At 36.0% G+C, this 17043-nt stretch overlaps 2 protein-coding genes across 4 annotated transcripts; both read right to left on the reverse strand.

Annotated features, from left to right (window-relative positions):
• Positions 1–1163: 1163 nt before the first annotated feature.
• LOC135677075 (mitochondrial uncoupling protein 3-like) lies at positions 1164–8488 on the reverse strand. The gene is made up of 2 exons (XM_065188976.1): positions 8050–8488; positions 1164–2041 (listed from the first exon to the last, which is right to left on the reverse strand). Exons 1-2 carry the CDS (start codon positions 8440–8442, stop codon positions 1502–1504), a joined length of 933 nt encoding a protein of 310 aa, XP_065045048.1. The 5' UTR covers positions 8443–8488; the 3' UTR covers positions 1164–1501.
• Positions 8489–9727: 1239 nt separating this feature from the next.
• Positions 9728–15443, reverse strand: LOC135677074 (bZIP transcription factor 46-like). 3 transcript variants are annotated; one of them, XM_065188975.1, is made up of 5 exons: positions 15339–15443; positions 13988–15028; positions 12481–12552; positions 11813–11838; positions 9728–9943 (listed from the first exon to the last, which is right to left on the reverse strand). In XM_065188975.1, exons 2-4 carry the CDS (start codon positions 15005–15007, stop codon positions 11833–11835), a joined length of 1098 nt encoding a protein of 365 aa, XP_065045047.1. In that variant the 5' UTR covers positions 15008–15028; positions 15339–15443; the 3' UTR covers positions 9728–9943; positions 11813–11832. The 3 variants fall into 3 exon arrangements, with proteins under 3 accessions (XP_065045047.1, XP_065045045.1, XP_065045046.1); XM_065188973.1 differs by having other exon boundaries at positions 11813–11842; XM_065188974.1 differs by lacking the exon at positions 15339–15443 and having other exon boundaries at positions 11813–11842; positions 13988–15308.
• Positions 15444–17043: the final 1600 nt, after the last annotated feature.

The following is a 17043-nucleotide window of genomic DNA, read 5'->3' on the forward strand; positions in this document are numbered from 1 at the left end:
TAGTACATCAATATGGTGATGATTATAGTTTGGTCATCGTAAAATACACATGTCCGAGGTGGCTCTCAAGGCAAGTATGATCAAGTGGTGTAGAGCATGAAGAATGTTGAAGCTTCTACTTTCGTCATTGATTTACTATTTCGTATCATAAAATTAATCACTGTACCTTGGAGAATAATGACCAACTATCATCATATTGTCGCTTAGAGAAGAATGATCAAGTATAACGTTGAGCTTCATGAGTTGAATCTTGAGTGATATACATAAAATATTATTCCTTAGTCTATGCACCACTTTTAGACGAGACTATCAACTCCTTAGAATCATTGTCATTATCAATCGAGGAACTACTATCCCATGTCTTAGGACGGATCAAGTTATTGAATATGATTAAGAAGTTATCTATAATTTTTTATTAGAGAGTTCTTTCTTTAACTCGGATGTTAATTAGGTTCATCTACATATGTGAGAATAAGAGAAATAAACGAGGAAGAAATTAAGATAGTATAAGAGTTTAAGAAAATAAAAGGGGTAAAAGGAGAAGAAAAAGATTTAAACCCCTTTCTAATGAATTTGATCATTGCAAAGGGATATATATGAGTCATCTATCAGTAACAATCAAAATTTGTATGTATATATCACCCTGAACGTTATAGAGCCTTTTAATATATATCACCAATCAAAATTTGTATGTATATGTCATCTGTTATCGAACGTTATAGAGCCTTTTAATATATATCACCTTTGATCCACATATCGATCCACTGGAACATATCACTTATACCGACCTTTATATCATGATACAATGAATCCTGTCCTTGATAACTTTCAATATTTTTTTATTGTAGAACTTTTAAGCATTACAAAAGATAATTTTATCAAAAAGAACATTGGCTTGAACCAATTATGTCTTTTACATTCCGATGAGTCAGTTGCTCATTTCTACATTGTAATCTAGCAAAAATTGTTTGGATATGAATGAAGAGACTCTTTCATTTAAAGGGCAGACCAAGCATCATAAATGCTGATGGAATTGCTGGAGAGGCAAGAGAATTTAATGAATGAACATTTGTGGAGCTCTCATGATGATCTCCTTTTATAGTGTTCAATTCTTAGTATTAGCCTTCTAATTTGTTTGAGAAAAGCAGAAAAACAATAACACATAAGAAGCATAATACAGTTCATACTACTTTCTGTCTACTAGTTATGAAAGTCAAAGGTGGAAAGAAGTCATATTCCTACATCAAAACTATTATTAAATCTCAAAGCTGCATATCGCATTAATTCCTCTCATTGAATAAGCCATCACAAGGCATAAATAAAATTTCAGTCTACCTGCACACCAATTCCATAAAGCCTATGCATAAGGCAACGGGCAAAATGGTTTGAACTTAAATGAAGGTATAGTAAAGATAATTAAACTTTTCCCACTTTGAATCTGAATTAAATGATCGGTAGACTTCCCTTGCCTCTTTGTCAAGCTGTGATGATAAGAAATTTATCAGAAAGACGAAAGACCAGAGACTCGCCGCAACTTCTCATAAGAAACCCAAAAAACAAATTGCCAAGGCCCTAGCCTTGCCCATGTTGGGAAGAAACCTTTCCACAATGCCCTCAAGCCTTCAAATTTCACTGTCTTGTACAAGCAATCAACAGAATTTCTGTATACATCTGCATCTCTGCCAGAAGTCTGATTCATCATTCTAGTTTTTACCACATCAGCTGGACAGCTTAGAGCAGTCGAACAAAGTCCAGATGCCACTGATGCCAATGTATGAGCATAAGTATTATCTTGACATATCCCTTGTCGAATAATAAAATGCTTTGCCTGATCGTAACATGTCAATTCACCCATATTGACCAAAAACGCTCTTTGAGCATTAGGAAACACCCCCCTCCAAAGGCCTGGAAAGCCTTCTTTCTGGATTATTTTCCTGAAAGCATCAAATAGTCCAGCATACCTGGGCTGGTTAGCAGTGCTTAAAAGATGGCCATCTGCTTGCATTCTTACCTTTATAAGATCAGCAGGGCTTGCCAAAATCTGCATTTTGAAGATGTCAAAGTCAATACATTCAACAATCACAATGGAACATGCAGAATCATGCTAATTTCTGATCTCAAATATATAACCGACTTATGCAAGTCTAAGCTTTGCTCTGATACCAAACGTCACGACTCAGGCCTAATAGGCTAATTGGCCTGTCAACTTCGTTTGGCCTAAACCATTGATCAAAATGCTTAAGCTGAAATTGATAGTAATATACTCATCAAACCTTTATAAGTCAATCTTAATCTTGTCCACTTCTGATGTGAGACTAATTGAGGTGTTACACTTCTGCTATTATGACTATATTTTCAAGACATCAGCACACAAGTATTATGCATTCAAAAGAAAGTCAAAACATTCCAATTTATACAGCTATGCTGACTTCAGTTTGCTACATGTAGGGGTGCAACAGAAGACACATTTGACAAGGTGAAAATTAGAAATTGGATGTTCAGGATCTAATAGAAAAAAGATCAGTGAGAAGGAAAAGAAGGTAATTTTACTTTTTTATCTAACTAAACAATACATAACTGATATTCAGTAAAAAGATGTTATCAAATAATGAAGATGATATGCAATTTAGTGTTTCATCAAAAATGAATATGATTTCTATTAAGGAGATGTAATTCAATAGAAGAACAAAGAATGATGAAGAATCTAAAATCCTCTTATGTTTTCTTCCTTAAATGCTTTATTCTACTTATTTTAGTTCTATCAGAGTAGTTAAAGAAATTGATCTTTCTTCTTCTTTGTTTATTTCAGGGTTTGAGAAATGTCTCAATTTTCTTTGCTAAACATAAAAATCTCATCTCAACTTTAGTGTAGTGTATGTCAAAATACTTCTTTTGGTATTCAGATCCAGTGTTCTTTAGCATATCGGAAATACCAATCACCTAGCACTGATTGTTATACTATATTTCATAAACACTATGTTTTCGTGAATGCAAGTTTAGGAAGATAGCATCTGTGGGCAGAGATGGTTGAACAGTTGCGGGCGACGATGGTGGTCAGAGTTCAGTGGGCCCAATGCCCTTGAAGTGAAACTACTATTTATAAATGATGGGATTTTGGTGATGGACAACAAGACTGTGATGCTGGGCTCTTGGTGCTAGGCAGGGAGTAGCTACAACACTAGTGGAGATGATGAGAAGCCAAAGAGGCAGTAATGGAGGTGTGCAAGGGGAGGAAGTGAAGGTGAAGAGGAAGAAAGAAGAATCAGCATATAAAACTGAAGGTTTCAGATAGTAGATAACAATAACTTAGTTCTCCAAATGATTGCTTTTTCAAAAGCTACAGCAAATTTGAAGTTTTAGAAAATTTAGGATCGGTTTGTTGAAATTTTTAGAGAAGAAACAGATCATGCTAAAACTTAGAGCTTTCTAATGGAATTTGCCCATGATATAATATAACCTATTCTTAATTTGTTCTAAAGATTAATACAATTTGTCAATAAAGAATTTCATAGTCATGTTCATGATGTAAGTAAGCTGCAATTTGTTGTTTCTTAGTCAAAATCTAAAGTTTTAGCTAACTCTATGTTTAACTTTATTGTTTGTCAGTTTAGTGTTGAAAATTCTTTTATAATCTAGTTTAAACGTTTAAAAAGTTATAATTAATACAAATTTTAGAATTCATATGTATCTGTGCTAATCCTTCTATGATCTAATTTCAAATAGCTTGTTTTATATCTTGAAACAGAAATTTATATACTTAATTAATTGTCCATGTCTAACTTGAATATTTTGAATCTAACACAGTTTAAAAATTTTTAAGTTATGAGCTATGTATCAAAAGTCTTGTAATTATTATTTTCAAAATATAATAATTATGAAGTTCAAAACAGTGCATGTATTATTTCACCATTTATTTACTTTTTCCTTTACACACTATGAACTCTGTGCTACATGTGTAAATGGTCCATTTGAGTACTTTACCTACATAATTTCGGATCAAGATTCTCTGACTCGTATTGATCTCTCAGTACAATGAAACCATTAAATAATTTGGCACCCAAAAGAATAGTTAAGGCATATATTATCAGAGAGATAGCTGCTATGAGCAGTATTCAAAAGTGAAATGTGAGAGGAACAATAACCCTACTTATCCTAATCTCTATTTCACAATGGCCTTGACTTACGAGCTCTTTCTTCCCTGTGATGGAAAGAAGAGCATCTTCGAAAGTGGAAGGAAAATCCAGTTAGGAGAGCTCAAGACAATGAGCTCACAACTCCAGAACTTCCCTCTTTTTTTTTTTTCTCCTCTTTCACTCTTTTCTCCTCTCCCGATTCTCTCCTCCTCTGTACTTCTCAACCCAATTGCAAGGATGAGGATCAGTTGAATCAACAGATTGGCTAACCCAAGTTGATTCAAAGTGATACCAGCTGATCCAGGGATGAAGATATTAATCTTCTATCACTTCATAATATCAGCATTGGTATGATCTTGATCTGAAGTGCGATCAAACGAGTTTTGGTGCATCAATTCAACTTATAAAGATTAATTAGTACCTACAGATTCTTCAAATCCTGTGGAATTAGCTAGTACGATAAACTGGTATATTCACCTATGAAAAATTAAAATGTTATAATTGGAAGTGGAACTCCTATATCCTGTGCTTTCTTTTGAGATTCAGTTATTTATGCTCATCAATTAAAAGCTGCTTAGAGTGAAGCTCATTCAAGAGAATAAAATAACCCATAAACAAATAAAAATAAAAGAAAAAATGGACTGTGTATATTATATATGATTAATATGGTATACATATATAATTACAAGAAATAAAGAGTGAATTGTGGATTTTTTTATGATTTACACTTTCCCTTGGATGAGGGTCTATTGAAGAAGTCTTGGTGAAGATTCCAAAGTCCAATATAAGGAATAATGAGGAAGAGCGTAGAAAGGAAATGGATAGGATAATAAGAGGATCCTTGGGAACTATAATACCCAAAAGGCTCGAGCTACAAGGAACCAAGTTCGCAGCAGTCTAAAGGTGGTTACAATTATGCTCAAGATAGAACAGCTAAGATTAAGAAACCCTTCACTACTACAAAAGGTCTCATGTCAATCCTTCATATCCCCAGGGATGGAATGATCTTATCACTGACCATATGGTAGAAAAAGAAACCTGTTTAGTTGGAATTGTATAGGTGCCAGTAGGAAATCAGAGAAGGGATATCTTGTATCTCGGGTTTGGCAGTGATTAAACTACAGAAAACTCAGGTTTCAATATCACAAACCAAAAGGATATTCATTCCAATTATTCAGATTTCAAAATTTTTGGACTATCCTAAGACACCCGAGAATGTGGGATTTGTGTGGCATGCAAATTCTACTAAGGGTGCTCTGCTCCAGTCTGTTTCTAAAAATCATAGCCTCATTAAGGTTATTCTTTCCCATTGGAATTGTAGAAGGTCAGAATATACTCCCTCTATCCTCTAGAATAATATTGCCTCTTTGGAAGCTAAGAATGGCATCAACAATTCATCTAATGGGGAGGAAATTGGACTTAGGAGTATGTACAATCATAGCATGACTCTTTCGAAAACAATTAAACCTCAAGTGATGAGTTAAAAATAAATATTGTTCGATCAATAAAGGGGACAGAAACTTGAGATTTACCACAATTTGGTCACTACAAGCCAAAAGGCATAGGAATTTTATTATAAATATTATGTGATAATTCATACAGAAACTAAAGAGATAATGAATGCCTTTACCCAATTCTACAAAAATTTGTGGTCTGAACCTATTGTCGCTCATTCTAGAAATCACTACTAACCAAATATTAGGGGTTTCGATAATGAGGATGCTAATTCTCTAAGTAATCCTGCTATCTTCTATCTTAGTGTTGTCTTCTATCTGGGAATAAAACTCCTGTGCCAAATAGATTTACAATTGAATTCCATAAAAAAAATACTGGAATATTATCTCTTCCTTTATAACATGCATTTAATTGTTTCTATGAGACTTCTAGGATTCCTAAGGATTGGGCTAAGACATTTATGATCTTTATTCCCATAATTAAAAATCATGTTGACGTTAAACACTAGAGGCTTGTTTCTATATGTAATGTGCACTACTTGAAGGCTTGTTGTGCATAACTATATTCTTGCAAAGGTTTTAATTGATTGGACAAGCTCACTTACACTACTTGATTTCACACAAACAATCAACCTTCACCCAGGAAGAGATAGTCATGAAAAAAATTTTATTGTCCAAAAGGTAGCCTACTCCTTATGCAATTCTAAAGGAAAATTTAACTATGGTATGGTTAAAGTTGATTTGGAAAAGGCTTGCTATCCTGACATATTATCACCAAAGTTCTCAAACTGAGGAATTTCCTAATAAATTCATTGGACAGATAACATCAATGGTAATTATTCAAATTGCTTCAAGGGTTGAAGGGGAATAAAGCAGGGTGATCCGCTCTCAAATCTTAATTGCATAACCAGAGTTGTGCTAATTGGTCGATAAGTCCATTTTGTTTCAGAAACAATCCCAAATTGACATATTGTGTATGCTAACGTCTCATGTCAAGCAATCATGCCACTGTAATTTTTTTTCAAAATATGCACAAGTTTTTACAAAGTTGTGAATGTCTTACTAATCAATGTATAAGTTTGAAAAATTCTAAAATTCTTTTTCCCAAATATATTAGTAGACATTATAAATATCATATATGTTCTTGGCATGTTATTAGGGAAGATTTGTCATCTCTAGATACCTTGGAGCCATGATTGCCCTTAATTTGATGCCTTTACATACTTTAAGCAGTCGTTTGGATGCCTGGATCTATCCTTCATAAGGTCGCACAAAATAATAAAATATTCTTATAGTAGAAAGACACCAATTCTCTTGGTATTCATCTATTTGCATAGGATACACTTGCATCCCAGTCCAATATATGCCTAGATGTGCATGACCTCCATTAATGTAGATATACTTTGCATGTTACTCATATATTTAACTATCTTAATCATGAAAATAGTCTTTTTTTAATTATTTTTTTATCAATTCATAATGTTTTACCTCCATTGAATATGATTCTCAAACTTGAATACGTCATCAACTCTAACTTGCAGTCATATCATTATCATAGCTTTAACATGATGCGCTTCCAACAGCACTGCAGTTCTAGTATATCTGTTAGGTTGTATCCAGAATTAAAAAGAATTATATTTAGTGAAAATTTGAACCCTCGAGGATAACTTACTGAGAACCAAAATTTGAAAGTCTTAGAAAATACTACAACAGCAAATTTGCACCTGAAGTGTGACAACCAAAAAGATGAATATAAAAAAGTTGGAGGTCTGCCTCTATGTAAATCCAACGTAAGTTTATAAGGAAAGTAACATTTCAGCTTGACATGTTCACCTTGGTTGTTTGGACTATCTGATCATCTTATGACCTAAACATGTAACTGATATGATTTCATAGTATTTTTACTCATCCTCTCCTCATAAATCCTACCTGTACCGTGCATTATGTGGCTGCATGAATAGACTCATTAAATATACCTTTCTTATCCGATGCATTAAAATTTAGTTATCTTGAGATATATCACTAGTTTAATTTTCCCAAAAACACACTTGCCTTCTGAAGAGAACTGTTTAAGATCAACTGAACTAAGACTTGTATGTACCGTACCAACCATTGCTTCTACAATTAACACACATAAAATGTATGCTACTAACTAGTATAACAGTAGCGTAGAGGTCCTTTTACCCAATCGACTACCTCATTTATACTGATCTTATATCAAAATGATCAAGACGGAAGTCGTACATGCTATGTAATCTCTCTCAGAAGTTGACTACGGGTGCAATAAGAGAGAAATTCACCTTTAGCAGCAGCAATGACAGATCAACATTCGATTTTTTTTTTCTGCAATTACCATTTGCAAGAAAATAAGAATCAAGAAAACTGTGTAGAAGGCACATCTACAAAATTTGCAACGCACAAGAATCAATCGTATTCAGCGAAAACGGGATCTCGGATGTCACCTGGGCGATGACGCCAGAGACGCCTCCGGCGAGGGCTTTCCCAAGGAGCGAACCGTCCGGCGCCGCGGCAACGCGGAGGTGCTCGTAGCTGACGATCCGTATGGGGGTGTAGAACAGGTGGCGGAGGACGGCAGGAGAGAGGCCGCTGTAGAAACCCAATACGCCGCCCTTCCTCCAGATCTCAGCTGCAACGCGGAGGGAGTTCCCACCGGCGGCGGCGAGCGGACGGGTGCGGGACGGGGGCCGAGAGGACTCGCCGCAGAGCTGAAGCCGTGTCTTTAGGATGTCTATGGGGAAGGTCGCAGTCTCCGCCACCGCCGCCGAGAGAGAGGCCAGGCCGATCTTGGAGGCTGTTCGGAGCTCCAACGCCGCTTCTCTTCGGCCCCCGCCCATTTTTCTTGGCGAGTCGTGAAAGGCCCGGCTAGAGAAGGGGAAGGACTGAATTAAAAATTAAAAGGGCGAACACGCAAATTCAAAAGCACGAATGCCGACTGTAATTTTATCTGACTGGATCAATTTAAGTTCTGATTGAAACCAGTAATTGATGGTTTGTATGGTGCGATTTCTGATGAAGAGAAGATTTATGGTATAATTAATTTTGCAAGTAAAGAGAAGTCACATCAGCATCTGAATTCAATCTTTGCTAAAATATTAGCTCACTTATAAACTCATGTATCGAGAATTTTCATACGCTGGCCGAGATATAATAGGTTTTGGAGAGGAGAGTAATATATCAATCAAAGGATTAATTACACATTATTTTTTTAATTAATTATCTTTAGCATCTTAATTTTTTATATTTTGAAAAATTATTTTAAGATCCTATATTTAAAAAAGTAAAACATCAATCTCGTTGACAAAAATAAAATAAAATAAAATATTTTATTTTTATAAATATAAAAAATCTTAATTTATTTGTTTAAATATAAAAAAAAATAAAATATTAAAAATAACTAATTACCTATAATTAACCCTATCATAAGATGGAGTGATACACCATTAAATACTAAGCTACACTTCAAACAGTAATATAGTGAGTGATATACCATAAAATCCAATAATTAAAGATTGAGGAATCAATATCTCATTTGATAAATTTTTAAATATATCAAACTAATTTAACTAATAAACGTATAATACCATATTCTAATTCAAGATTTAAATTTTTATTTAGTAAATTTATATATAAAATATTGATTTGATGATGATAAATCATACCAATTTACCACGATTCAAAATCTCATAATATCAGCTAAATTAGTTCATCAAAACAGGACTATTCATGTAAAAATCTTAATATCAAATCCCATCATCACCCGGTGGAAAAAAAATAAAATCTACTATTTGCATATTGATATCCACCATGAATGGAAAAAGTTCAGCTAAATAGTGCTTGGACCAAGTTAAAAGGAAAAACAAGATGAGGCCATGGTTAACCAAGAGTGATGCTGGCAAGTCATCTATCTATAGAACATCTTAAATGTTTGTAGCTCTTGCCAGTGGAAATTGCATGGCTTAACAAGCAAATCATATGAGTTGCTGTCGTATAACCAACCAACATGCTCGGCCAAAAGCAGGCTTTTTGCGGTAATTATCACATGGTCGGAAATGTCAGTAATGAGACTGGGAAGAGATAAAGCTCACTGACATAAGAGCATGCAAGAATAAAAGATCACTATGAGAAAAGCAAAACAAGATAGACGAAAAGCTAATTCTACAATATTATTTTGATTCTACAGCAAATGATGAAATACCCTGCCATATACACAACTGCTCTACAAGCTAAAATACAAGATATTCTGGTTGTCGAGGCCTCCCTTTACCATGGACCTGTTTGTGTCCTCCTCAAGCACTTCTTCTTTGGTCCATGCTGCTGATTGATCATCTGCAAGACCTGTTAGAACCAAATTTAACCTACTTTGAAGAAGGTGGAACTATGTCGTCATAGTAAATTCAAACTAGGATAAAAAGATAAGAACTTGCAACAGTAGCAACAAATGGCTTCTTTCTAGCTGATCTTACCAAGTCACTGATACATATCGAATTGTTAGTTATTATCGTATCATAGAATGTATGCGTTAATACCATTTTGTCACACTACAGAAGGGATTATTTATGGTTGATGATACTCTATTATTTAATGTGTCACCTAATTAACCTATACCCTGGTGAACTTGAAGTGAGTTAGGCGGAGGCAGGGTTTGGAACAGATTTTACTCAATTCTACTTCATTCAATGGCCTTGAAGAAAAACAATATAATAAAGTAGGAGAACGAAAAATAGAAGAAGGGGAAGAAAGGCAGAACGACAATTATGACTCTGAAATAGAGATGATACTAAGGACTGCAATTTCGAGTACCAACCATGACTGGTGTATTAGACACATGGTACACTGGAACATACCATGGCACTGGTGAAATCAGGAAAGCAATTTCTACAATATGAATCACAAAAAGGGAAAATTTCTAAAAAATACTTACAAAATAGGTATAATTTTACAAGAAAATTAGCAAAACAGAAAGTATTCTAAATCAATCAACAATCTTAAATATTAATGAAATTTCCTTGTACTATAATATCTTCAATGAAACTTTGAAATCTTCGATCAAGCTCAAAACTTATTTTATTTAGAATCTTCAATCAAGCTAGTTGTCTCCTATATTTTGCCTGGATTTCTTTTTTCTTTTCCTTGAACAAACATAGAAACTAATATTAGTAGTAGATGTTTCACATGATAACTTATGAAACAAACGTGTCTCAGGACACCACATCACTTGCAAGAGACATTCTAATCGAATCAAATTTATTTGAAAAAAATAAATCAAACGACTGCACATCATTAAAAATGTAGACATCAGGTGTATCAGGACACAATGAAAATGACAAAATCAAAATTAGTTGTTATTGGTGGCATTAAATAATAAATACGAAACAAAGAAGAGAGGGTAGAAGAGGAGACAACAAAAGATGAGATTCGATTAGAGCAACTAGAAAGGAAAAAAGAGAGGACACCTCTAATTGAAACTAAAGAGCGGCATAAGCTGGCTCAAGAAATGGCTAAATCAAGGCAATCAACCAAAAGGTGTGCAGATCCATGCTGGACTAATATGGAATAAACCAGACAATCAAAATTTTGTTCCTTAGCCTCAAAGCCCCTAGCACATTGACTAATTTAGGCTTAAGAGTTACAAAAACTCCAAAGATAACAAAATAAACAATTTATCTATGCACACTTGAGTCTCTGAAGCCACATGCAGCAGAGAAGGATCAACGTATTTTATGGGTGGTTGTCATTCCATCAACTAATTCATGTATGGGTTCTTTCTTCCCATGAAATTATCTTATTGTTTGAGATTCATTTTACTTCATTGTTTTCCTCAACATGCTAAACATCTTTATTTAAAATCAGAGAATAAAAATAAGTCACTGCAGTGAAGAGAAAAGCATATCTAGAAAAGATGATTGTTAATATGGTGACTATGCTGAGTTGCTTGAGTTGCACAAAGGCAATTAGCTTGACTTGGAAAAGTTTATCCTTAAGTCTAGCAACAAATTTTCATCAGTAAAATAATAAATAAAAGTACATGATGACTGACGGAAAAGAAAAATATACATCATAGCTAGAAACTACCAGCAGTAGAGTCAATCATTATGCATTCAGTAGGAAAAGAATATCATGAAATTCTATACCAACAGCAGACATGATTATATACATGGTGGGAAAATATCTAGATTAATGATAAATCTAAAGAGAAAAAGTTACCTGATTTTTCTGCATCTCCATCATTTCTGCCTACAAAAAGTTGAAGAGGCTAATCAGAGGTTCTATCTTTCTTACTTGCTAATAAAGTTGTAAACAACATAGTATGGCTCGTGAATATCAAATTTTGCATCTAAATGCAGACCCAACTAGAACAATACATGCTGTAATGTTGGAACAGGACATGCCATTGGTATGGGGAAGTATAGACACACGATCTAACCTCATGGTTATCAAAGATCATGATGAACTCATCAAGGTGAAGGTACATATTTTGGGAAATTTCTTTGCCATTTCTACTATTAAATAACAGAATTGCAATAGAGTTAATGTAATTATCCAATACTTTTTTTAATCTGGATTTTCTAAAGCACAAACATCAAATCAGGATTTACAATTAATCACAAACTACCACTCTCATTTTTATTCCGCTTTGTGACATCTCTATCTTGGATATTCGCATAGAAGCTGCATATTTAGGTCTTATGAAAATCCAAGTGCAAGGGGAACAAAGAGCAATGCTATTGGAAATTTGGAAACTGACATGAAAGTAGCGGTAACAAACAAGAAAATGGTTATTAATTTATTGTTAAAAAAGGATTCTGATGAATTACGAATAGAGAAATCATGACATCATAAATCAGACATGTCAATACAGTTGAGAAAACCACCTGTTTCTCCTGCAATTCTTGATTTTGTTCTTTAAGTTTTGCTACCTCAGCCTCCAGCTCCATAGTATAAGCCTAGGTCAAATCAGAAATGTTAATATGCAGAACATACAGGAGTCTTGAATAAAGTTAATAGCATCTACATAATATCCATTTAAAAAAGAGAAACCAGCAAAACTCATTTTTCTCTATTTAAACAAGAATATAACATAATAGAGAAGAAGCAAAGCCAATGTACTAGATTACAAGCATTATTGTGTCATGTGGCAAAAACTCTGCAGGCTCTATTGTTCTAATATAACCTAAGTTATGCTGACAAATTGTGACAACATAGTTGGGATTCTGGGCCAACCATTTACTTCACTCATAATTTCATTTCCAAAGTCAAATTTAGGCACATAAAACAATCTACTTCTTAGATCTTTACATTATATACATTTTAAAAATTCATCAATTTAATCTACTGATCTCTTCCATGAAAATATATAGAAGAAATTAGAAGAAAACACAAGTCTCAATTCAGTAAATCACCAACGGTTGAAGGATTTGATACCACCTTCATGCATAACAATATTAAGCAAGACTCTTAGAAGTGAATGGGTTACGACAAAAGGAAAAGATAAGGTTCTCTTTTGCTAAAGGAGAACCATATTCTTTAAATTATCCAAGATGTAAAACAATATGCTTAAGAGCATTATTCTGAATGAGAATAGATAATGCATTCTGTATATATATATATATATATATATATATATATATATACAAAAGCAATAATGGTTTTTATGGAGGAAATACTTGGTTCATGGGCTGATTCTCAATTAGTCATTAAGATTCATTACCAATCCAACTTGTTAGTAACAAAATCATAACCAATGCACCTATCCAGTCAATGTAACACTTTTTTTGTTACTGGATAAAGACAACAAACTTCAATTATGTCATGAAAGCCAGCCTATTAGCATGTTGATGGAATCAAACTTGTCCACAAGGATTAGGATGCTTTACACATTGTGCACACTATAGGGATCTGACTTGGATGACATCTTCTCCACCGGATAATGTTTTATAGAAGTTTTTGTTGTACAGATCATGAAAGTCATCCATCTTTTGGATGAATGTTATCATTGTTCACAAATAAAAATAAGAACTCACGAAGTGAACTGCATTCAGATAATCTGCCGATTTAATTAGCATTTCACGGTTAATTAAGAACCCTCGATTTTATTCAAACGAACAACAAATACTTAGTAGTAATATGAAAAAAGAAGAGCAGCAACTCAAGATCAGAAAGGCTGACAAGTAATAGAATACCAAAGAACAGAGTCTCACATCTCATGAAATGCACAAAAAGAAAGGATTGTCTAACCAAACATAGAACACTGATCCTACTAAGTATAGCATTCTTTGACAAGATGGGCATGAACCATAGAGAAACAAGAAAAAATAAAAAGTGCAACCATTCTAAGCAAAATAAGCAACATAAGCAAAAAAACATTACTAAAAAGATTACCTGCTTTCGGGCACGCGATCTAGCAGCAGACTCCCTGTTTTTTATCATCCTTCTCTGCCTCCTCTCCACAACTTTCTCGAGAGCTCCATTGCCTTTCCGTCCCCTCATCCCACCACTGAACACGTACGGAACGGGCGACACAGAAGACAGATCCCCGTTGCCTTTCCCAAGCCTATCCGAAGACAGATGGTCTGCAGGGGAGCCTGATGCCGCCAAAACTCCAGCTGCGCCCAGACCAAGGATCCCCGTTGTCAATCCGTTCCTCACATCAGCATGGCCAAAACCAACAAGCCCTCCGCCTGTCATCCCTTGTGGATTCGCCAAGTCCACGCCATTTCCCAAGGTCATGGGAGGCGCATACAGTCTGGCGGCAGTGACCGTCATCCCCAAATTGGCAGCTGAACCGTGAGGAATTGGAGCGTCCACAATGTTTCCGGTACTTCCAGCCGGCGCCTGACTGAATCCGAGATCAAGTCCAGCAGAACTGTTGACGGCCGGCAAATCGCCATAAAAGACGCTGGTGTCGTTACTTGTATTGTTGGTCGGCCTCGAAGGCGCCTGCGGCGGAGCCATGTCCTCCCTCACCACTCCGGCCCGCACCAAGAACTCCTCGAGGGTCATCTCCCTGAGGGTGGACTGCCGCGGGACATCCAAGCCGCGGACGGCCGGCACCTGGCTGCAGGAGGAGGAGTGGCCTACGAGGTCCCGCCAGACCTCGTCGACCGTCTTCTGGCTCAGGGTTCTGGGCAAGGTGAGCGAACCCTGCCGCTGGAGGCCGGAGCAGGGACCGCTACCATCGCCAAGGGCGGCGGTCATGGCGTAGCTCTCCTCGGCCGTCCATATGTTCCTAAGCAACTCGTCCATGTTCATCGACCCGAAGTCCTTCCCGATCCCTCCCAGCGTGCTCTGGAACTCGTCCATCGTAAGCGAGTAGACCGACCCCTGTCGCGCCAGCGGCGGCGGGACCGGTGGCTCCCCACCCGCCCCTCCTCCTCCGCCTCCGAGACTCTTGAAATCCATCCCCCGCCTCCTTCAATCTCCCTACCACCAACAAAATCATCAAGATCAGATCTCATAAACAAATCTTGAACAAGTTCAAGCAAAACCCAAGATGAAAATTCTTCCACAAATATAGACAAATAGCAGTAACAACACTTCACCCCACACTATTTTACAGAAACCAACATCTTAAAATATCTAAAATAACATCTTAAAATATCTCTAGCGAATCCCTGTTTGCCAAAATTGGCAAGAGAAACAGCACTTTCATAATTTTTCCCATTGTGTGCGCGCGCGCGCGCCTCTGAGAGAGAGAGATAGAGAGAGAGAGAGAGAGAAGAGAGAGGGAGACCTTTTTGTATTTGGTATCAAGTGGCGAGGGGTTCGCCGCTCGTCGCCTGCTACCCAGAAGCAGGTAATGTGGAGTCGAGGACGGCCAGGTGTCGGAACGCAGCGGTGCGCGCAGATATAGAGGGCGACGGGAGACTTCGCATTATAAAAAGGGGCCGGCTTCGCGCGACGTGGCGCGTTGCCCACGGGTGATGGCGACAAACACCCAATAGAAAGCCGCCGTCTTGTGAGATCTGAACCGTCAATTTGCTATCAGACAAGGTCCGTTGGAGGGTCGGATTTGCAATCGTAGTTTTTAATTGTGTATGATGATGCATGGGCTGATGAGAGCATAGCGAGCGGCCCATCGTTGGGCTGGGTTTTCGTGCAATGGAGGCGTGCCTTAGTCGTCGTCCTTTCTCAAGAGCACCATTGGATGCCGATCGAACGACGATGGGGACGCCTTGCAAGGCGTCACGAGGGTCCGTGCCTCAAAGTGTTCCTTCCATATGGAGGTTTCTTTAAAGGACAGGTTTTCTGATAGATTCTCAATGCTGGCTGCACTCTCCACTTGAGAATAGTGTCCATTTAGGTGTCTTGATCTATGATGTTCTATTTAATCCCTCATCAAACGCTGAAAGCGGAGGAGATTTTGGTTGATTTATGATGTTTGTTGGATTTAAAAACTATTAATTTAGACTATTTAGTCTCATCAAGTTAATAAGTTATTTATCCTTGTAAAAAAAAATATTTTCCGAATCATCAAATCTCTATCATTGGCTTCCACTTGGCCTTTGCTATCCGCATATCTAGGAAAGGTCCTCTCGAGATGCCAATTGTTCAACAGGCAATAGTAGCAGCACATGGTACCATTTTCCAAGCAGTTGATGTGGCACAAAGAAGTCATTTGTTTCCTCGTTTTCTTTGTTCTTTGTGGATTTGAATGTTGAATATCATTGTCTTCATGTTAATTGACCAATTGTTAGTAATGTTGCCAATTGATCCATTGGTTTATTGGTTTATCAAGATAGTTTGATTTCAATGCAAAATTGTTAGCCAGCATTTAGCTGAACTTTTTTGAAACCAAGGATTGTGATGATAGAAAACTTAGTCCCTACTCTTTTTTTTTTGTTTATTCTTGTGAAAAATGCATCTTAAGGATGGAAATCTCTATTTTATCTTTGCTTTGTTTAGTTTTATATTGTTTAACTACTTACCTTTTGTAAAAAATATATATTAAATTTGTACTTGCATCTAAATTTATATCGATTCTACGTTATACTTAAAGATATTTAATTCATTTGAAATTATTTGAAATTATTTATTTATTAAATAAATAAATTATATCATAGTCATTTTTATGTTATAAGGTTATATCTCTATGTCATGTTGGGTTCGAGATGTGTTATTGTGCCGAATTCAAAATCGATACCCTTATTAATATTAAATTATACAAAAGAAGCATCAATGTATTTAAAAAAAAAAAATATAGGTGTACATATTGATCATTTCAATCAAGTGAGGCGGAAAGAATAAATAATTGAAGGTCAAATAAGGGGAAAAAATTTGAAGTTCATTATCTTATTTCCTTATATTTTGAGGAAAATAAATAACTTCTCTTTCTATCTCCTTTTTTTATGAATTAAAGCAAAATTTTCATGTCTCTTACCTTGAAAGCCTATTGAGAGTTTTTATAGAGATTTATCACATGAGTAGGTAAGAGAAGG

The sequence above is a fragment of the Musa acuminata genome, chromosome BXJ1-6 (assembly GCF_036884655.1).
Source record: "Musa acuminata AAA Group cultivar baxijiao chromosome BXJ1-6, Cavendish_Baxijiao_AAA, whole genome shotgun sequence".
NCBI lineage: Eukaryota > Viridiplantae > Streptophyta > Magnoliopsida > Zingiberales > Musaceae > Musa > Musa acuminata.

Coding starts and splice junctions, on each gene's coding strand:
- LOC135677074 (XM_065188973.1), bottom strand. CDS start 15,007: ATGGATTTCAAGAGTCTCGGAGGCGGAGGAGGAGGGGCGGGTGGGGAG. Junction 11,843..12,480: donor AAGAATTGCAGGAGAAACAG/GTGGTTTTCTCA, acceptor AACTTTTTGTAG/GCAGAAATGATGGAGATGCA. Junction 9,944..11,812: donor TGGAGATGCAGAAAAATCAG/GTAACTTTTTCT, acceptor TGGTTCTAACAG/GTCTTGCAGATGATCAATCA.
- LOC135677075 (XM_065188976.1), bottom strand. CDS start 8,442: ATGGGCGGGGGCCGAAGAGAAGCGGCGTTGGAGCTCCGAACAGCCTCC. Junction 2,042..8,049: donor TCTCTGGCGTCATCGCCCAG/GTGACATCCGAG, acceptor TTCAAAATGCAG/ATTTTGGCAAGCCCTGCTGA.